Source organism: Manihot esculenta, chromosome 17 (assembly GCF_001659605.2).
Source record: "Manihot esculenta cultivar AM560-2 chromosome 17, M.esculenta_v8, whole genome shotgun sequence".
In the NCBI taxonomy this organism is placed as follows: Eukaryota; Viridiplantae; Streptophyta; class Magnoliopsida; order Malpighiales; family Euphorbiaceae; genus Manihot; species Manihot esculenta.
In genome coordinates this window covers 33,239,720-33,262,675 of record NC_035177.2, presented here as the reverse complement: position 1 = coordinate 33,262,675, position 22,956 = coordinate 33,239,720, and the positions used below count along the sequence as shown (strand labels likewise).

The 22,956-nt window shown below is 41.5% G+C and overlaps 1 protein-coding gene across 1 annotated transcript; it reads left to right on the top strand.

The window, feature by feature from the left end:
- The first annotated feature begins 18,576 nt into the window (after positions 1–18,576).
- LOC110604969 (condensin-2 complex subunit H2) lies at positions 18,577–20,558 on the top strand. Its single transcript, XM_043952460.1, has 5 exons — positions 18,577–18,916; positions 19,004–19,112; positions 19,610–19,683; positions 19,769–19,920; positions 20,002–20,558. Exons 1-5 carry the CDS (start codon positions 18,748–18,750, stop codon positions 20,356–20,358), a joined length of 861 nt encoding a protein of 286 aa, XP_043808395.1. The 5' UTR covers positions 18,577–18,747; the 3' UTR covers positions 20,359–20,558.
- The last annotated feature ends 2,398 nt before the right edge of the window (positions 20,559–22,956 follow it).

Here is a 22,956-nt window from a genome sequence, read left to right as displayed (position 1 = left end):
TCAAATCTTTCAAAGTTAAACAAGTTTTAAGTAAGTTTTATGTGTTTTTGAAGAGTTTGAAAGCTTGGAGAAATTTGGAGCTTGGATTTCCATATCTTCGAGTTTGGATCATACCAGCCTTTGTTCTTCAAGAGGTAAGTGTTGATCCATGGTTTTTATGATGTTTTAGATAAGTTTTATGAAGGGAAGGGGAGTTAATGCTTGAGTTTGCATGAGTTGTGCATATTAGGGTTTATGGACCCTTTATGCTTTATGTTTGCTTGCTGAGCTTGTTTGTTGGAGTTTAAGTTGTCTTAAGCTCCTATATGCTTGTTGTTTTGAGATAGGGAGGAGTTAGAGAGGTTGGATGCATGTTGGGAAGGATTGGAAGGTGTGGGAGGCGTGTTTATGCACGAAGCTGAGTTCTGGATGAACTCAGGTTCGGCAGCCGAAGAAGAATTCGGCCGCCGAACATGCCGACTTTCGTCTCTGGAGGAGACATTCGGCCACCGAAGGTGCTGCCGAAGGTGCCCTGTCCAGCTTTCCTTTGCTTGTTTTGCATGCATGTTTTGAGGTGTTCTAGAGGGGTTTTGGGGAGCTATTTATCAGTTGTATAGAGTATGTTTTGGTGCCTCATTTGCGTCCTCCATTGTAGGATTGGACCCGAGGAACCGAGGTGTTTAGCAGTAGTCGCTGTTTCAGACTTAGAGGTAGCCCAGAGTTAGCCAAGCAGTGGCTACAGGTGAGTGGAACTAAATTTAATATTTTAACTTCATGACACGTTTCTAGCATGATCCATGCATCATAAAATGCCATGTTATGTATTAGGTTGTGTTGCATTAGAATTCACGAATATGATGCATTGCATAAGATGTTATTTGTGAGGATGAATGTTGGATGATCCATAGCCCTTGATAGAGATCAGATACAGAGTTATGGCATGAGGTAGCCATACCAGGTCGCTCCTGGATAGTCTAGGTCGCTCCTGGTACTATGAGTTAGACAGACAGCCTGTCAGATCAGAGAAAGAGTAGACCAGGTGATGACCTAGTCTCCTTGGCACAGTGGGACATGTTATGATATCAGATCAGAGATAAGAGTAGACCAGGTGATGACATAGTCTCCTTGGCACAGTGGGACATATTATGACATGTAGTTGAGGGCTATTGGTGACAAATTCATCCGTGAGATTATATTTTTGTGATGTGATGCATTTCATGAAAACATGTAATTAATGAATTGTTTTAGTGTTCCTCCTCACTGGGCTCTAGAGCTCATCCCACTCCCTTAACCCCAGTTTTGCAGGTTCTGAGATAGCTATGGGAAGTCAGAGTCAACAAGAATAAAGAAAGATATGCATGAATGTATGTTTGTAATAGCATAGTGGACATGATGTAATTAAAAGATTAGTGGTAATGTAATGTATAGATATGTACTGTCATATACTGGATAGACTTGTGCTTTCCCTAGTGTCATTGCTGTAGTATGGTGTATGAATAATCCCTTGTTACATGAATCCTGTTTTACGTTTCTTGATGAGAAATGTGTGAGTCAGGCTTAATGTATGGCTTTGATGAGATACCAGTGGGTTGTGTTACAGATTAAAAGGGTTTCAATCCCTTGACCCACAGCAGATAGTAGTCACTGGTATAGGCCCTGAGGGCCGTTTCAGATTGGCATATCTGAGTAGCAGTAGTTAAGCCTGGTAGTTTTACAGGATTGTTGAATATTCTTTTAAGCATGTATGGGATCTATCAGGTACACAGCGAGTATAGTTGGCTTACTACGGGTCCCGGCGGCCTTACGCCGACCTGGATCCTAGTGCCAGTGATAGTTCGGGCCATTACGGAGAGGTACCGGTTTCCGGGCTGTTACAGATTGGTATCAGAGCATAGGGCCTCAAGAGTACGATGTGTTGAGCAAAGATGCTCAAGGACTAGAGATATCCCACATCGGAAAGAGGTGTTGTCTTGTATAGGAGGGTAAGCACAATAGGTAAAATCATGTCCACTAGGATAGGATGTGGAGTCCTGTCTTGCATGATGATGTGAAATGCCATGATGAGCTGCATGTGCATTATTGATATGTTTGATATGTGCTGAGGATTCATGTGTTCTCACATGGATCCTTTGATGATATTTTTGTGTGATGTTGTGCTTTTCAGAGGCAGGATGAGAGGAACTCGTCGATCTGCTAGATTGACTGGAGGTCCGCTGGAGAATGAGGACATGGATGCCCATCTCCCCATTCTGCAAAGGGCAACATCAGATAGATTAAGTAGAGAAGGTACATCAAGGGACCCTAGAAGGTCTGTTGATGAGAGTAGAAGGGGAGTCATTCAGAGTGGTATGTCAGGGTTTATGAGAGAAGTAGAGGAGGATGAGCAGAGCAGAGATGGTAGCTTTGGCAGGAGTAGGTTAGGAGGAGATATGGGTGAGTCCCAAGGAGGCACTCAGGCCTCGAGATTTGTTCCACCTCAGTATCCACCCTACCCGTGGGGGGCAGAGTACCTGATGAGTGGTACATCGGAGTTTCCTAGGTATAACCCATATCCCACCTTTATGCCCTATCCTTCCTTTTACCCGCCATATCCACCGCCATATCCACAGTATACCATGTTTCCACCCTTCTTTGGTTATCCAAGTTCAGCAACCCTTAACCCGGGGCAGGTTGCATCTCCTCCACCACCAGTAGAACCAGTAGCCCCAGTTGTCCAAACACCCAAGCCTAGTTCACCTGGAGGAAGTATGGTACAGATGACAGACTATTTGAGGTTGGATGTTCCCAAATTTGAGACAGGTGATGACCCTTTTGAGTATCTCAGAACGGTCAAGATGATAACTGACGAGTTGGGAGCCAGTGAGAGTAGAGCCATTCAGATGGCAGGGGTCACATTGAAATGTGAGAAGACAAGGGAATGGTTCAACCAGTATGTGGACCCGAGGGTAGAAAGCTTATCATGGGAGCAGTTTGCTACAGAGTTTACAGGATGGGCTTGTCCAGAGAGCTCAAGGGAGCGTAAAGAGAGTGAATGTGAGCAGCTAGGGCAGACAGAAAACATGAGTGTAGAAAATTACCTAGAGAATAGTGATCGTTTCCCTTTGGGTGAGGCTGTTGCAAAGAATAAAAAGAAAGTGAGAGGCCTGAAAGGGTCAAAGAAAAGAGAGTTCTGGAATAGGGTAAAGTTTAGTATGGGTTTTCGCGAGGGCTCGAGTTCTGGTTGGGATAGTTCTAGATGTGCGAGGTGCAGTAGGAGGCACAAAGGAGTCTGTCGGGCTGGGACAACAGCATGTTTCAGGTGCGGACAGGAGGGGCACATGGCACGAGAGTGTCCCACTACGACCGTGTCAGCACAGTTCCCGCAGACATCCTCTGACAATATAATTCAACCAGAAGCTCCAGCCTCGGTGCAGGGCAGAGGCAGAGAAAAAGGGGTAGTCCCTTCTTCAGTAGGTTCCTTAAGTGAAGGTCCGTCAGTTCCGGCTCGGATTTTCACCCAGGTTCAGCCAGAGACAGACACACCGAACACAGTGGTGCCAGGTAAGCTCACTTTTGAGTGTTCTGATGTATATGTTGTTATGGACACTAGTAGAATATTAGTTGATGTGAGAATAGTAAAGTGTAATAGGGTTCAATGTTCAGAGATAAAGGTTCAGAGACGAGTGAGTAGTTAAAGGTTAGTGAGCCGAAAGAGCTCGAGAGCTATAGCCGTGGATTTTATAAATCCAGGTATAGGGAGAGTGATCTCTCATCTCTGAGTGTAGTCCTCAAGTATAAGAAATAATGCAGAAAATAGAGTAAGAAAGAGAAGAGTAAGAGAAAAATAAAAGTAAGTAAGATAAGAGTAAGTGAAATCGATCAGAATAAGAGGAAGAGAAGAGGAAATGAGGTAGAACAGAATAGAGAAAGAACAGAATAGAATAAATGTAAAGTAAATATAAGTTCAGAAAGAGATTTCAGTTTAGTTTGTGATTAGGTGGCGATAGAGCTCTGGTTCAGATAGTTCTGGATACGTGAGGCGTGGAGTTTACACAAAAGTAGTCTAATGGTATGGGACTACGGCATGTATAGATGCGAGCAGGAAGGACTCATGTTATGTGAGTGTCCTACTGCGGCCCTGATTGGCACAGTCCCAGCAGATGACTTCTAGTAGTGTAACTCAGCCCGTAGCTCTAGCCATGTTGTAGGACAGTGGTTGAGGCACGAGGAGAGAGTTATCCTTTTCTCTGGTCAGTTCCCGAGGGAAGATTCGTTAGCTTTAGCTTGGATCTTCATCCTGACTCAGTAGGAGGCTAACACATCGAACACGGTGACGTCAGATACGTTCACTTAAGGGTGTTCAGATGTGTAGGTTTAGTGGACCCTGATGTTTCTTTCCCTGTTGTTTTGAGAGCCATAGATAGAGGAGGGTTTGATAACTTCTGGGCTTAGAGTGTTCTCTTTGGGTCAGTGTTCCCAAGAGTGATCCATCTGAGGCAGAGTCAGTGAGTCAGTACAGTTCAGAGTTCGTTGTGAGTAGATGCCTTCCAGTTATTTTAGTGATTCTAGAATTGACCGAGTGATGTCATTCTAGTAGTGGATTGGCTAGCTACTCATAGTACTACCTGTGTCTACAGTGACAAGGTAAGAGAGTTTAGAGATCAGGATGGATCAGAGGTAGTCCTTAGAGAGGACAGTATAGCATACCCAGAAGTTTGATATCAGCCCTACAGGCTCGTGAATTCTTTAGGAAAGGTAGTCAGGGGTTTTCTTGCTCTTGTTCAAGAGCATAGTAGTCAGGTCAGGGAACTAGCCTCAGTACCCATAATCAGAAAGAGAGAAAGAGTTTTATATGTTATCCCAGACAAGCTAGCAGGTTTACCATTGGTAAAAACAATATAGAGTCTGGAAGTCAAGTGAGGATGGAGACTAGGCTTCTCTTCACCTCTTCCTTTGAAATGGTACCTGTAGAATGTAAGAGTTGAAAGAGTTGTAAAAGCTAGAAAAGCAGTTGCAAGATTGAGAGAGATATTAGAGCAGTTGGGAACTTGGTAGATAAGGATTCTATCCGACTTAGTACTACACCCTGGAATGTTCCAGCGTCGTTGTGAGAAACGAAGGATGAAACCTTGAGACTTTGTCACAACTGTGAGCAGTTGTACAAGGTCACTACCAAGGACAGGTGTTCCCACGCAGGATTAATGATCTGTGGAGACAGCTAGTAGGAGCTGCTTATCCTCCACGATAGATCTAAGAGTTGGGAACTAGATGTTGAGAGTTAAAGAGAGAGTTAAAGAAAAAGCCAGTATAGTAAAGATAAAGAGAAAAAGAAAAATCAGAGTGCGCAGCAAAAGCGTAGAATAGTTCAGAAATACAGAGAAGCATGCCCATGATTTACTGAGTGTTGTAGATTTGAAGAGAACACGGCATAGAGGCCAAGTTCTGTAATATGAGTTCGATTTCGGGGCATGTCTGTTTGAATCGTATTATGTCACAAGACGATTTCTAAAGTAAGTAGAGAATTGAAGCTATAGGTAAGGCATCTAGCATTTTCTTAGAGTTATTGCTCCTCTGACTGGATAGAGTAAAGAGAAGCAAAGGTTAGTGTAACCTGAGTAGTGTGAATAAAGCTGAGAAGATTCAAAGAGAAAGGAAAGTCAGTGAGCAGATAAAAGAGTCAAGTTGATTGTGTACAAGCAGGAGTGATAAGCAATCAGTGTAGAGTGTGGACACAGATTAAGCAATTAAGAGTCAGGAAGTGTAGACAACCCAGGAGTGTTTACTCCAGTGGTATCTGTGTCTCTTCTCAGAGGAAGGTGTTAGGCTTTCCTTAATGGCTTATTTGCATGTATGTTTATTGTTGTTTTAAACATTCGAGGACGAATGTTCTTAAAGAGGGGAAGAATGTAATACCCGGCTAGATCAGGCATCGGAATTCGCACCGTCCGGTGGAATTCGAGGATGTCAGAGGTTTCTAGAAGGGAAAGAGAAAGGTTTTCTAAAATATTTTCAAGTATTTTAATGGTTTAGAATGGAAAAGGATTGAGTTTTGAAGAGAAAAGGCCAAGGAGGCATTTTGCCATGTTCGGCCGCCGAAGGTAAAGTTCGGCCGCCGAAAGTCCCTTAGATTCGGCCCTCGAAGGCAATGTTCGGCCGCCGAACGTTGCATGGTTTTGCATGCGATTCGGCTGCCGAAGCTGAGGCGGTTGGTCATCTATATAGGGCACCGAGTCCAGAAAACAGAGGAGGTTTCGTCTCTCTTTCTGGCCTAGGTGAGTTCTTGATCTCCTTGGATTGTTTTCATGGTTTTCCTTCAAATCTTTCAAAGTTAAACAAGTTTTAAGTAAGTTTTATGTGTTTTTGAAGAGTTTGAAAGCTTGGAGAAATTTGGAGCTTGGATTTCCATATCTTCGAGTTTGGATCATACCAGCCTTTGTTCTTCAAGAGGTAAGTGTTGATCCATGGTTTTTATGATGTTTTAGATAAGTTTTATGAAGGGAAGGGGAGTTAATGCTTGAGTTTGCATGAGTTGTGCATATTAGGGTTTATGGACCCTTTATGCTTTATGTTTGCTTGTTGAGCTTGTTTGTTGGAGTTTAAGTTGTCGTAAGCTCCTATATGCTTGTTGTTTTGAGATAGGGAGGAGTTAGAGAGGTTGGATGCATGTTGGGAAGGATTGGAAGGTGTGGGAGGCGTGTTTATGCACGAAGCTGAGTTCTGGATGAACTCAGGTTCGGCAGCCGAAGAAGGATTCGGTCGCCGAACATGCCAACTTTCGTCTCTGGAGGAGACATTCGGCCGCCGAAGGTGCTGCCGAAGGTGCCCTGTCCAGCCTTCCTTTGCTTGTTTTGCATGCATGTTTTGAGGTGTTCTAGAGGGGTTTTGGGGAGCTATTTATCAGTTGTATAGAGTATGTTTTGGTGCCTCATTTGCGTCCTGCATTGTAGGATTGGACCCGAGGAACCGAGGTGTTTAGCAGTAGTCGTTGTTTCAGACTTAGAGGTAGCCCAGAGTTAGCCAAGCAGTGGCTACAGGTGAGTGGAACTAAATTTAATATTTTAACTTCATGACACGTTTCTAGCATGATCCATGCATCATAAAATGCCATGTTATGTATTAGGTTGTGTTGCATTAGAATTCACGAATATGATGCATTGCATAAGATGTTATTTGTGAGGATGAATGTTGGATGATCCATAGCCCTTGATAGAGATCAGATACAGAGTTATGGCATGAGGTAGCCATACCAGGTCGCTCCTGGATAGTCTAGGTCGCTCCTGGTACTATGAGTTAGACAGACAGCCTGTCAGATCAGAGATAAGAGTAGACCAGGTGATGACCTAGTCTCCTTGGCACAGTGGGACATGTTATGATATCAGATCAGAGATAAGAGTAGACCAGGTGATGACATAGTCTCCTTGGCATAGTGGGACATATTATGACATGTAGTTGAGGGCTATTGGTGACAAATTCATCCGTGAGATGATATTTTTATGATGTGATGCATTTCATGAAAACATGTAATTAATGAATTGTTTTATTGTTCCTCCTCACTGGGCTCTAGAGCTCATCCCACTCCCTTAACCCCAGTTTTGCAGGTTCTGAGATAGCTATGGGAAGTCAGAGTCAACAAGAATAAAGAAAGATATGCATGAATGTATGTTTGTAATAGCATAGTGGACATGATGTAATTAAAAGATTAGTGGTAATGTAATGTATAGATATGTACTGTCATATACTGGATAGACTTGTGCTTTCCCTAGTGTCATTGCTGTAGTATGGTGTATGATTAATCCCTTGTTACATGAATCCTGTTTTACGTTTCTTGATGAGAAATGTGTGAGTCAGGCTTAATGTATGGCTTTGATGAGATACCAGTGGGTTGTGTTACAGATTAAAAGGGTTTCAATCCCTTGACCCACAGCAGATAGTAGTCACTGGTATAGGCCCTGAGGGCCGTTTCAGATTGGCATATCTGAGTAGCAGTAGTTAAGCCTGGTAGTTTTACAGGATTGTTGAATATTCTTTTGAGCATGTATGGGATCTATCAGGTACACAGCGAGTATAGTTGGCTTACTAATGGGTCCCGGCGGCCTTACACCGACCTGGATCCTAGTGCCGGTGATAGTTCGAGCCGTTACGGAGAGGTACCGGTTTCCGGGCTGTTACATTTAAAAACTGTCTTTCCTTCGGTGGAGTAGGATATAGAGCAGTCTGTAATTATTTTCTTTTTTAATGGAGTTTGGGTTGTTTTATTTATTTCTCTGGCGTTATTCGTACTTGAGCTGTTCCTTCCTTTACTTGTTCTTCCTTTCTAATTAGGCTACCTATTCCGTTTAGGCAGTCTGAGTTTGTTTAATTTTGCAGATTTGAGAATGAGGTACTAAAACTGTGCCTAATGAACTTGGTAAGGAGTTGGCTTCATTGCTTTTTATCCTTTGCCCCTTCTTTAATCAGGGCTGTCAGCTTAGCAAGAGACTTTGTCTCTTATTTGTAATCTTTTCTAATTTCACAACGGCGCTCTTCTTTATAAATTTTATCCGAGCTGAATTCGCTTTGAGGCCAAGGTCCTTAAGCTATATTTTTACAAATTTCGACCTCACTAGTTCTTTATTATGAGCTCGGTTATTAGGAGTTCGGTTTTTAGCAACTGATTTAAAGTCTCCAATTTTTTCTTTTCATTATTTCACATGTACAAGCTTGGGCGTGTAGCCCTCTATAACTAAGGCGAAATGTACTATGTACCTTTTAAGATGGTGAGCGGGTTTAGCCTTTTTGCTTTTAGTTCTGATTTGACGGGAACTGAAGTTGGAGTCTCGTCTGCTACGCTATTGGATTTCTCCTCGGGTTGCCCCTTTACCTCCTCAGCATTTATTATATGAGTGGTGAGGGGGTAAATCCCTAGACTTCATTTGTGATCGCGTGGCTTCACTTTTAAGTGATTTTACCTTTTCTCCTTGGGTCAGGGCTTCCTACTGCCCCTGAGTATTTTATGTGCTGTCTGCTCTCGAGCGTTTTATGAGCTCTTTGCTGCCGCGGAGTTTTATTAGTGTTGAACTCATTTTCTTGAGGTCGGCATGGTGTTTTGGCACTTTAGCGCCTGCAAGCCCTGCTTTAGCCTATAGTAGGTCGTACTGCTATATGATACAGGCGTTGAGGTGCCTTGGTTTAATCTTGTTATGTGCTGGTTACTTTGCGAGATTGGGGCCTTATTGGCTTTGTTGATCCGAGCTCTTTTAGGAGGTCGGATTTGAAGTCTTTTATGTCTGTTTCAGCATTCTTTTTGAGGTCAGCATGACACTTTGATACTTTTGGCAGTCGAGATCAAAGTCTCTCTACCTTATGAATCGAGCTCCTTTGGGAGATCGGAGTTTTAGCTTTTATTTATGATCCCGTGCCCCAATCTTTTATGTGAGGTCGAAACTTTTGTTTTTGCGTGTGGTCGCTGTGTACCTCTGTTTGCTGTGAGCATGTGATACCGGAAGATCTCTGAGGATCCCGGTTTTTGTTGCCCCGAGAGATCTTTGAGATCCTTGCCGGCTGTTTTTGTTCTAGGAGATCTTTACGGGATCCTGGCCGTTTTTTGCTCCGGGGAGATCTTGGTGATCCCGCCGGCCGTTTTTGCTCCAGGAGATCTTACGGGATCCTGACCGTTTTTGCTCCGGGAGGTCTTTTTGAGATCCTCGCCGGCCGTTTTTGCTCCAGGAGATCTTACGGGATCCTGGTCGTTTTTGCTCCAAGAGGTCTTTTTGAGATCCTCGCCGGCCGTTTTTGCTCCAGGAGATCTTAAGGGATCCTGGCCGTTTTTGCTCCGGGAGGTCTTTTTGAGATCCTCGCCGGCCGTTTTTGCTCTAGGAGATCTAACGGAATCCTGACCGTTTTTGCTCCGGGAGGTCTTTTTGAGATCCTCGCCGGCCGTTTTTGCTCCAGGAGATCTTACGGGATCCTGGCCGTTTTTGCTCCGGGAGGTCTTTTTGAGATCCCGCCGGCCTTCTACCTCCAGGAGGTCTCTATGTTTCAAGGAGGTCTTCTGGTATCTGTTCTTTTTCTTTTCCTGAGAGGGTTAGTACTCACAATAATAGAGATAATCACTGCATTACTACAAGATGGTGTTATTCATGCTTTTATAATACAAGAATTGTAACAGCCCGGAAACCGGTACCTCTCTGTAACGGTCCAAACTGCTCGGCACTAGGATCCAGATCGGCTTAAGGCCGCCTAAACCCGTAGTAAGCCTGCTATGAACTCTGTGCTCCTGTTAAAATCCCATACATGATCCAACAACTGGAAAACTGTTCTGAAAGACTACCAGACTTAACCTAAAAACCACTCAGATATACTAATCTGAAATAGCCCTTAGGGCTATCTGTAATACACCAGTGACACGTTACCAAGTAACCTCCATGCACTATGCGCTGTGTCATAGAACCCACTCTGTAAGGGTCAGCATATCATAAGTTAACTTGGCTACCATAGAGTCACAGGAATCAAACCTGGTCTTCTCTATTGGCCTCTCTATGGATCACAGGAATCAAACCTGGTCTTTCCTCCGCACTGGTCTTGGGTCAAAGGAAGTAATCCCTGTCTTCCCTCACAGTTATAATTCACTGGGTTTTCGAAACACAACATTTATTAAGCCTGGCTTGACTCATTTCTCATTAAGAAACGTAAAAACAGGATACATGCATATACAAGGGATAAAACATACTGTAGGCAAAGCACATACTAATCCATCAGCACCTTAACTGACTATCTATACATCTGTAACAAATATCTCTTTAATTTATATCATGTCCATTACTCTATTACACAAGCAAAACTGGAGCCAACACTCTGCTGCTTCTAACCTGCCCAGCTAACTCTGTACCTGCAAAACTGGGATTAAGGGAAAGGGATGAGCTATAAAGCCCAGTGAGTAGAAACACTGAAAACAGTTCAGTAAATACACTCTGTCATGAAATGCGTCATAACACAAACATTCCACATCTTGGATTAGACATGACCTCAAAACTCCCTCGACGGGCTATTGATGTCGCCTTGGTCCAATCCTCATAAACAACAATGATAATACAATGCACCATCTTCGTGATTCTAATGCAATCACCCTAATACATATCATGGCATTCATGATGCATGAACTATGCTGAAAAGCATTCTGTTTCGTTAATAAAAAGATTAAGTTTAGTTCTACTCACCTCTGCTCCTCTGGCAGAAACTGTACTGACTCTGCAACTGCTAATCCTGACGACCTCCCTGAACTGTCGGGTCCAATCCTACACAAATGGACTCGAATGAGGTGTCAAACATACTCCTATAAACTCTTAACCAATCCCCCATAACCCCTTCTGAACCTCTAAACACAATCACACAAAGCATGCAAAAGAAGGCTGGACAGAACACATTCGGCGGCAGGTTCGGCGGCCGAATGTCCTGAACAGAGCCGAAACTCAAGTACCTTCGGCGGCCGAATATCCTCTTTCGAGGGCTACTTTCGGAGGCCGAAACCCCTAAACAGAGCCGAACCTCAAGGCTCTCAGGAGCAAGCTGTGGCAGTCTAAGCCACCATGCAAGGGGTTCGGCGGCCGAATCCTTCTTCGGCTGCCGAACCTGAGTTCTTTAAGAACTCAGCTTCTTCCGCAACCTAGCTCCTCCATCTTTTCCTCCTCTCTAAACATGCATAACTCCAAACCTCAACTTACATATACGCAAGTATATGCTCCAAGGGGTCCAAAACTACCTATCAACCCCAACAAGCAACATACATAACACATAATCATGCATAAACCATTAAAACATCACAACTACACCTAGAAACATAACTCTACCCTTAACCTCTTAAACAGCTATGAGAAATCATTAAAACAAGACTTCCCTTACCTCCTGAAATCAGAAGAGGAACAACCAAACTCAGCAACTCCTCCTCCAAAGCTTCAAACCCTCACAACTCTTCTTTTCTCTCAAAACCGTTCAAAACCTTTTTGCAAATGATCAACCCTCTGCATAAGCTGATTAAAAGCTTGCAGATGAGTCATGGGAGACGTGGCCTAATCCTATAGCCATGATCTGGAGGCAACAGCTGGCCAAATCACGGACTGAGGAGTGTGCACAGCTTAACCGACCATCCCAGTTTCGACTGCCGAAACTGCATGCAAAACCATGCAACTTTCGGGGGCCGAACTTAACATTCGGGGGCCGAACATTGGGCACTTTCGGCGGCCGAACTTCACATTCGGGGGCCGAACATGACAGAAACTCCTTTGGCCATTTCTCCCTAAAACTCAGCTATTTCCTAATCAAACCGTTAAAATACTTTTTAGAAAACCTTCACTCTACCCTCAGGAAACCTCTGACATCCTTGAATCCCACCGAACGGTAAGAATTCCGATGCCGGGTTTAGCCGGGTATTACAATCTACCCCCCTTACAAAAAACATTCGTCCTCGAATGTTAAAAACAACAAAGAAACCATCAAGACCTCTACCTATTCCTGAATTCCACAGCTTTCGCTGCACTACTCTGATCCTTACTCCTCTTTCTCTTTATCTTTTTCTAACTGTCACTTTCTAACTCTCACTAGGTGATAGTCAAAGCTCTGATCACATCAAAATAATAATCAACTCTTTTATCAAATCAGCTAGTAGATCATCATTCTATCCTATCTAGGAATACCTGTAACTGCTTCGTAGTGATCTTGTTAACTGAAAACAGTTATAACAAAATCTCAAGAGTCTATCCTTCGTTTTCCACAACAACACTGGAATATTCCAGGGTGAGGTACTAAGTCAGATACACCCTTTATCTACTCAGCTCTCTTATACTTTTTTTACTCTTCTGAACTCTCTCTTTCTCTGCAGGTGCCATCCTGTAGGGTAGAAGGAAAGAAATGATTCTGCGGCCAGATATCATACTCATTCCAAACTCTAATGCCCTAACAGATGGTAAACCTGACAGCTATTCTGGGAAACATCTAGAACTCTCTTTTAGTAAAGGGCACTGAGGCTGATTCCCTGTCCTGACAAACTTGCTCACAACCCTCTGATAACCTTTCCTGAATAACCATGAGCCTGATGGACTGACATCAACTTCTAGGCACCACTAGACACTGTCCCTTTAAAGGACTGCCTAATCCATCCAATTCCCCTACCTTGTCTCTATGGACACAGGTAGTACCATGAGTAATGCATCAATCCGCCCTAGAATGACATCATGCAGTCACCTCTAGAACCATAAGGTCAGCTGGATTGCATCTACTCACCATAACCTCTGAACTGAACTGACTGACTCTACCTCAGATGGATCACACTCCGGTCCACTGACCCAGAGAAAACACGCTAAGCCCAGAAGTCATCAAACCCATCCTATCAACAGCTCACAACAACAGGAAAAGCGAAACACTAGGGTCCAACACAAACAGCATACACATCCAAATACTCACAAGCAAACGTACCTAACGTCGCCGTATTCGATATGTTAGCCTCCTATTACGTCAGGGTAAAGATCCAGGCTAAAGCTAATGGAACTTCTCTCGGGAATCTGCTGAAGAAAAGGCTCACCCTTTTCCTTGCCTCACTACCACCCAATCCCAGACTAATTCTAATCTCTTTCTAAGATCACTGTTACTTTTTCTTTTCCTCTTTTTCTTTTTCTGATCTATCCCACTAGGGTCCACAAAAGAACCATACACATCAAAAACTCTCAAAATGAGCATACCTGGCACCACTGAATCTGATGGGACTATCCCCTGCTGAACAGCTCTACCAGAAAATGTCCGCTGGGACTGAACTATCCAAGGCGCAACAGGACACTCACGTATCATATGCCCTTCCTGACCACACCTATAACATCCTGTTATCCCTACACGACAGACTCCCTTATGCAACCTTCCACACCTCAGACATTTTGGTCCACCTATACCAGCACTCGGACCCGCATCACTATATAAACTAGGGTTTATCCTATTCCAGAACTCCTTTTTCTTTGACCCTTGAAGGCCTCTAACTTTTTTCTTTCTCCCCCACTTCACTCCTTTCCAAGTAGCTGTACTCCAAGAGGAGGGATCATTTTCTCCTATACCTGACATCTTAGAATCTTTGGTCTGGGCAGTTTCTGAAGACCTTTCAGCCAAATTCACCTGTACACCTATATCCCTTCTTTGCACATCCCCTTCCATCTCTTTCCTACCTCCAGATACTCTCCCTCGATCCATTCCTTCCCTGCTTTCATCAAAAGACCCTTCAGACGGATCTGAATCAATCTGTGGACTAACACCACACATCTTAGCTCTTCTGAAAACACAAAACACAAATAGACAAACATGAGCACACATATCGTTCATATGAAAAACACATGAACTAGAACATATACATGCATAGCATACATCATGGCATTTCATAGCAGCATGCAAAACAAAACTTAACAACCTAATGGACATGATTTTTACTTATTGTGCTTGCCTTTCTATGACTGACTCAACCTCTTTCCGATGTGGGATCTCTAATCCTTGAACAAAAATGCTCAACACACCGTACTTAAGAGGCCCTATGCTCTGATACCATCTGTAACAGCCCGAAAATCGGTACCTCTCTGTAACGGTCCAAACTGCTCGGCACTAGGATCCAGATCGGCTTAAGGCCGCCTAAACCCGTAGTAAGCCTGCTATGAACTCTGTGCTCCTGTTAAAATCCCATACATGATCCAACAACTGGAAAACTGTTTTGAAAGACTACCAGACTTAACCTAAAAACCACTCAGATATACTAATCTGAAATAGCCCTTAGGGCTATCTGTAATACACCAGTGACACGTTACCAAGTAACCTCCATGCACTATGCGCTGTGTCATAGAACCCACTCTGTAAGGGTCAGCATATCATAAGTTAACTTGGCTACCATAGAGTCACAGGAATCAAACCTGGTCTTCTCTATTGGCCTCTCTATGGATCACAGGAATCAAACCTGGTCTTTCCTCCGCACTGGTCTTGGGTCAAAGGAAGTAATCCCTGTCTTCCCTCACAGTTATAATTCACTGGGTTTTCGAAACACAACATTTATTAAGCCTGGCTTGACTCATTTCTCATTAAGAAACGTAAAAACAGGATACATGCATATACAAGGGATAAAACATACTGTAGGCAAAGCACATACTAATCCATCAGCACCTTAACTGACTATCTATACATCTGTAACAAATATCTCTTTAATTTATATCATGTCCATTACTCTATTACACAAGCAAAACTGGAGCCAACACTCTGCTGCTTCTAACCTGCCCAGCTAACTCTGTACCTGCAAAACTGGGATTAAGGGAAAGGGATGAGCTATAAAGCCCAGTGAGTAGAAACACTGAAAACAGTTCAGTAAATACACTCTGTCATGAAATGCGTCATAACACAAACATTCCACATCTTGGATTAGACATGACCTCAAAACTCCCTCGACGGGCTATTGATGTCGCCTTGGTCCAATCCTCATAAACAACAATGATAATACAATGCACCATCTTCGTGATTCTAATGCAATCACCCTAATACATATCATGGCATTCATGATGCATGAACTATGCTGAAAAGCATTCTGTTTCGTTAATAAAAAGATTAAGTTTAGTTCTACTCACCTCTGCTCCTCTGGCAGAAACTGTACTGACTCTGCAACTGCTAATCCTGACGACCTCCCTGAACTGTCGGGTCCAATCCTACACAAATGGACTCGAATGAGGTGTCAAACATACTCCTATAAACTCTTAACCAATCCCCCATAACCCCTTCTGAACCTCTAAACACAATCACACAAAGCATGCAAAAGAAGGCTGGACAGAACACATTCGGCGGCAGGTTCGGCGGCCGAATGTCCTGAACAGAGCCGAAACTCAAGTACCTTCGGCTGCCGAATATCCTCTTTCGAGGGCTACTTTCGGAGGCCGAAACCCCTAAACAGAGCCGAACCTCAAGGCTCTCAGGAGCAAGCTGTGGCAGTCTAAGCCACCATGCAAGGGGTTCGGCGGCCGAATCCTTCTTCGGCTGCCGAACCTGAGTTCTTTAAGAACTCAGCTTCTTCCGCAACCTAGCTCCTCCATCTTTTCCTCCTCTCTAAACATGCATAACTCCAAACCTCAACTTACATATACGCAAGTATATGCTCCAAGGGGTCCAAAACTACCTATCAACCCCAACAAGCAACATACATAACACATAATCATGCATAAACCATTAAAACATCACAACTACACCTAGAAACATAACTCTACCCTTAACCTCTTAAACAGCTATGAGAAATCATTAAAACAAGACTTCCTTTACCTCCTGAAATCAGAAGAGGAACAACCAAACTCAGCAACTCCTCCTCCAAAGCTTCAAACCCTCACAACTCTTCTTTTCTCTCAAAACCGTTCAAAACCTTTTTGCAAATGATCAACCCTCTGCATAAGCTGATTAAAAGCTTGCAGATGAGTCATGGGAGACGTGGCCTAATCCTATAGCCATGATCTGGAGGCAACAGCTGGCCAAATCACGGACTGAGGAGTGTGCACAGCTTAACCGACCATCCCAGTTTCGACTGCCGAAACTGCATGCAAAACCATGCAACTTTCGGGGGCCGAACTTAACATTCGGGGGCCGAACATTGGGCACTTTCGGCGGCCGAACTTCACATTCGGGGGCCGAACATGACAGAAACTCCTTTGGCCATTTCTCCCTAAAACTCAGCTATTTCCTAATCAAACCGTTAAAATACTTTTTAGAAAACCTTCACTCTACCCTCAGGAAACCTCTGACATCCTTGAATCCCACCGAATGGTAAGAATTCCGATGCCGGGTTTAGCCGGGTATTACAAGAATTTTCTTTTCACAAATATTCTAAGGAAAGTACCTTTTCTGCTTTACCAGCTTATTCAGCTTTTTGTTCCTCCAACGATCACATTGATGGTTCCACTGGACCCATCGTTTACTGGCCCTGTTCCCATTTTTCTGGGTGTCTGCGCTGCTGGGTTCGGATGAGGTCCTTGTCCTTCTGGTTTCTTTATAAAGTTCTTGAGGTGTCCCCTCTTTATTAGCCTCTCGATCTCAGCAATCAACTGGAAGCAGTCATTGGTGTCGTGGCCGTGCGTGCTATGGTACTGACAATATTTATCAGGATTTCGCTGGTTTGCTTCCGTTTTCATAGGTCTGGGCCATTGGAGGAACTCCTTGTCCTGGACGGCCATGAACACTTCGGCTCTAGAGGCATTGAGTGGGATCAGCTTCTCTAGGACCACCGAAGGGAGTGGCCTCTGTTCCGGGATCTGAGGGGGGAGAGGTCTTTGGTCCCTTCGCTCCCAGGATTGTCTATACGGTTCAGGCCTCTTTCCATGCTTTTTCTCATGCCTTTCTGGTTTCCCTTCCTCTGGTGTTTTCCCTTTATCTGTCGCTCCCCTGGTGAACCTGCTTGTCACCAAAGCATCGTCCTGCTTTTATATTGACTGTGTGTCACCAAAGCATCGTCCTGCTTTTATATTGACTGTGTGTCACCAAAGCATCATCCTGCTTTCACAATTTTTACGTTATATTGACTGTGTGTCATAATTTTTATTTATTTTATTTTTTTATATACTAAAAAAATAATATTTTTTTATTAATTTTTAATTATATTATTTTAAAAATATTAAATTTATTAAATATTAAGTGATATTTTGAAAAAAAATTAAGAATAAAATAAAATAAAATTATAATATTTAATTTATATATTATTATAATGAAAAAAAATGAAAAATAATTTTGAGAATCAATAAAAATTATGAAAGGGTGAGAATATAATTTTTTTTTTGAAATTAATTACATAAAATTATTTTAAAACCTTAAATTCAAATAAAACTTTATTAAATTAAATCCAAACTAAAATTAAAATCAACATATCAAACAACTAAATAGAAATAAAAAAAATTGTACTTTGGTTTCAATTCCAAATGTTTATTTTCAATTTTATGCTAAAATTAAAATCAAAATATACATTTGAATGAATGCCAAAAGTATAATTTACTATTTTATTTGCTCCATTTTTTAATCGCTTTAATTTTTTTATTATATTCTTTTCATTTTATAATTTTTATTATTTTTTAGTTATTATTTATTTTATTTTTTATAATTCTATTTAATTTTATTTTATTTCTAACATTTTAAAAAAAATTTAATATTTAATAAAATTTATATATTTAAAATGAATATAATTAAAAATTTAAAAATATTTTTTTAATATATATAAAAAATAAAATAAATAAAAATTATGAGAATATAAAAATGAGATACATTATTTTTTGCAATTGGAGCATTATGTCTTTACATTTTAAGAATTAAATTATATAGTTTGGATTGATACTGAAAAAAGTTCAAGGAAAGAAAAATATTTTCTAAAAAAATTGATTTAAAGAAAAACATTATTTTAATTTAAAATTATTTTTATACTCTTTATTTTTTTGATTTTATTTAAAAATAAAAGATAAATAATAATATTAAGAAAATAATAGTATTTTCTTTTATTTTTTTATTAAAATAAGGAAAAAAAATTGTTATTTTATTTTTATTAATTTAAACATAATAAAGAAAAATAAAATATAAAAAGTATTTTCTTCAGATACTGTGCTTCCCCTCCGTAACTAATCCAACCAGAGTCTAATTATCGTCCAACATGAAAAACTCCTTTTCTCCAACTTTGAAAACTCATTTTGCAAATCAAATTAAATATCTGGGTTTTTAGGCCATTCCTTGCTCACCCCAGTCAACCCTACCTCTACTTCACCATTCTTTTTCTACTCTTTCTCCACCATGCCAAAACCAACAGAACAGCCTCCAAACAATATCCACACTCTCCGGGCAGAGAGAGACCTAGGAGCCAATTTGGAGGTAGATCTCGCATCGAAGCTCGAAGACTACCTGTTGAAGATTTACTCGGGTGAAATTACAGCCGCTACCGCCTCTCTAAATTTGGCCGAAGGTCTGGGTTCTTTGTGCTTTTATGGTAACACGTTCTTTGCGTTTCTGTTTTCTCGTTAATCAATTGCTGTTTATTTTGGGAATGGAGTTGCTTCGCTGCTTCAAGGATCCGTTCAGGTGTATAGCAGGAAGGTCCAGTATTTATATAACCTGGTGTTGCATGCTTTGGAGTCTCTTTCTCATTTCTTTATGATTAAGTTCTAATTGGACTAAACAAAGCAAATTTTCGTGTAAAAAGTTAATTTCTGTCTCTAAAGTTATTGGATATAGATTTTAGAGTTCTTGTTCAATTAGTTAAAGATCACATCTTTTTTTCCATTTAATTGTAGAATAATTTGTGAGAGTACATATATGTAGCTTTTAATTCTGTCATTGTGCTCATGATTTTGTAAATTTATTGTTGCAGAATTCAGATTGACTTTTAATTTTCAAAAATTTGTTATGTCTTTTTTATATCTGATATGTAAGGCTGACAATGTGTTATATATCTTAGAATGCATTATGTCCCTGCACACCCACAATTTATGCTTATTTTGTCAACAATTTTCACAAGGTTTACTTTTGTGGATATAGATGTCCAGATCATTTTATCAATATTTTGAATTTGGTTTACTTTTACATCAGCTTGCCCATTTATTGGGAGCCACTATGCCAACTATGTAGTACTTTTGTTGATTTTATGCATTTGGAATAGGCAGGAGCAATCAGAGGGCACATTAGTTCAGGCTGAGCAAAGTGGTTTTCTGATGAAGAAAATGATCAATTTTGGTGCCTAGATGATGTCCCTGGTGGGTTTAAATACTGCACTCTATATGGTGATGCTATAATGCAAATATCAGCTAAATTGTTCATTATACTGCAGTGGAAGCAAATAATTCCTTAGATGATTCAACTAGTAAAGATGCTTCTTTCTATAGCTTTGTGAAACCACCAGCAAACCTTGTTGTCCTTGAAGGGGATTGCTTGGATGCCAGTGGTGATGGTGGAGAATTAGAATCATACCTGGTATGACTTATGTTTGCACCTTTTCTATATTGATGAGTTTTCTATCTGCTTGATCACCTGTCTTTTTCTGCATTCTTGCAGTTAGCCACCAATGATTTCTACCGGGATTTTATTCCTTTAGACCCATGTGATTCTGTGGCGGTGGATGATTTTTTGAAGGGAGATGAAACTGGAAAAGTACCAAACAGTTCTGGAAGAACTGCACTCAAATCATCACTTGGAAAGAACCTGGATGAAAATTTCAACCAACCTCCTATGACTGATTGTAGTGTTGGAGTGAATAACTGTAATGTAGAGCCAGATCTACCTACTTATGGGAATTATGAAGATGGTAACCATGGGTTTGATATGGACGATGGATCTGGGAACTTGGAGGATTTAGAGGATGATGATAACGATGGAGCCCGAGGCATATGCAACTTAAATCTAGACCGATAGCTATCACCAAAAAGAAGATTTCATTTCTAAAATCTTTGCAAATCGCGACTAATTGAAACCTAGTAGAAGCCACCATATGTTTAATTAGGGTTGTGCATGGTTTTTGTGGGTTCTAATGCAATTTAAACCATGCGTACAGAAGAAAAAGAAAAAAAAAATTGATAGTGTAAAAAAAAAAAAAAAACTGATAGTGTAAAAATCACGATAAAAAATGATAGAGTAAAAATCAAATCAAATTTGAATGGAATTTATAAGTGATGAATTTTCTATCTCTTCAGACACTTTTCTTTTCTACATTCTTGCAGCCATTGATGATTTTTATAGGGATTTTATTCTTTTAGACCCATGTGATTCCGTGGCCGTGAATGATTTTTTAAAGGGAGATGAAACCGGAAAAGTACCAAAACAATATTTATAGGGAAGCACAACTTGCAAGAGCTTTCAGTCTTGTGAGTCCCCCACAAGACGTTCCAGGGAACTGCACACAAATCATCACTTGGAAAGAACCTGGATGAAAATCTCAACTTCCTATAGCCGATTGCAGTGTTGGAGTGAATAACTGTAACGTAGAGCTGGATTTTGCTGCTTATGGTAATTATGGTAATGAGCTGCCCTAATGGGCCTGGCCCTAGACCGGGGTGAAGAAACCCAGCGGTCATCAATTGCCCCTTTACCTTCTCGTCAGTTATTGCTTCGACTGATGAGGGGGTAAATCCCAAGAATCATTATGACCGCGTCTGTTTATGTACTGCTTCCTTCGTAATGCCTTTTCATCTTTTTGTCATTTTGACTTTCGAGTCCCCTCTGTCTTTTTCCATTTCTGGCTTTCCTCTGTCCTTCATGCATACTGCCATCTCCACTTTCTTGCTTTTATTTTTCAGGTACGCTTTCCTTCCCCATGAATATCTTTTAAGGATCCTGGTATCGCTGGCCTAGAGTCTAGCATCATCCCGTCCAATATAAGAACCTCATTCTTAGGGTATATCTTCATATTGTCCCTATTGCAATCTTCAGGACCCTTACCGGAATGGAGGATCTTTCTTTCCGATTTGCATACTTCTAGAGAGTGGCTTAAGATCGCCTTTGTGAGGAATGTCCATGGGGTCCTTTCCGAGGTCGGCCCGACTGCCGAGGATAAGGAACTCAGCCTTGTAGGTGATGGGGGTGTAGCGGAGAAGGTCGGGGGCAAGCGCCCCAGAGAAGTCTCGGCCTTCTAGAAGACCGGCTCCTGCCTTTCTCCCTTTCGGGAAGAAGGAGAAGGCTCCCATGGTGCCCCTGACATCTGTTCCTGACTCAAACTCATGGAATAACATGGTTTCTGAGACCTATTGTAGAATACAAGATGCAGTTCATATATGTAACATAAAGCGACTCGTGGCGGGCTCGTGTCAAGATTTCAATATAGGGCATTTGTGCTATGAGGGACAGAGATTTGCTACACTCAATCGAGCTTCTGTTGATGCTTTCAAACATGTGTTCCGTGATATTCAGAGTTTGGCTCAAAAATATGCAAGTGAGGACAATGCATTAATGGCTATGTTTAAATCAAGAAGCAAGGGTAACCTGCTAAAATTAGTCCAACATAGTATGTGTGTAGGTTTGTAACATTCACTTGTTCCATTGCTCTTCAGAATGCCTCGTCAATTTTCCCATGGAATGTTTTGTTCATTCAGTAACCAGTCGACAAGGCTGATCTTCCTGGGACTTTAACTCGAAGACTTATGTTTTTCATGCGTGATATACACACAACATATGATGGAACAGTGAGAGATGCTCATGGGTATCAACTCGTTCAGTTCTCCTATAATATCTAGGCAGAGTTTCGTTGGAATATAAGGAGCATCTAAAGGAGTGTAGGGAGTCTGCCGAGCTAAAAAAGAAGAGGAGAATCCAACAGACTCGTGAAGCTCATCCTCCGGACTGTAAGGATTTATTGAAAGCTAAGATAATAGTGTAGGTGATAGTGATGTAGATGATAATGTACCTAGGCATGTAAGTCCTTTGAGGACGGTTTTTCCTTCAGTGGCGTGTATGATTAGACTGTGGCCCTTCTTTTTCTTTGAATGAAATTTCATTTTCATTTATTTTGCTTGTTTTCCTCTTCTTTTGCTTTCAGACTCATCGGAACTAAAATTCTATTATTTGACTGGATTTTTAGCTTATAAACTTGTTTATTTTGCTAAGGCATTTTTATCCGTAAGCTCTTTCTGGGCTGAACTATCCTTGCCCATGAGCTTTGTTTTTAACATGGGACTGGACTCTCGACCTACGAGTCCTTGTGATTCTTGTAAGGACTTCATTATTATGAGCTCGGGCATACAGCCTTTGCTTAATAATAATAGGTCAGATCATGTACCTTTGAAGGTGATAAGCAGGGCTGGCCTTTTTGTCTTTAGTTCCAATTTGATAAGAGCTGAAACCGGGGTCTCATCTGCTCATGCCCTTGGATTTCTCCTCGAGTTGCCCCTTTTACCTCCTTAGTATTTATGACGTAAGTGGTGAGGGGGTAAATCCCTAGGCTTCATTTGGGATGGCACTGCTTTATTTTAGACGATTTTACCTCTCTATCTGGTAATGAGTTCGGGCATCTGGTCTCCT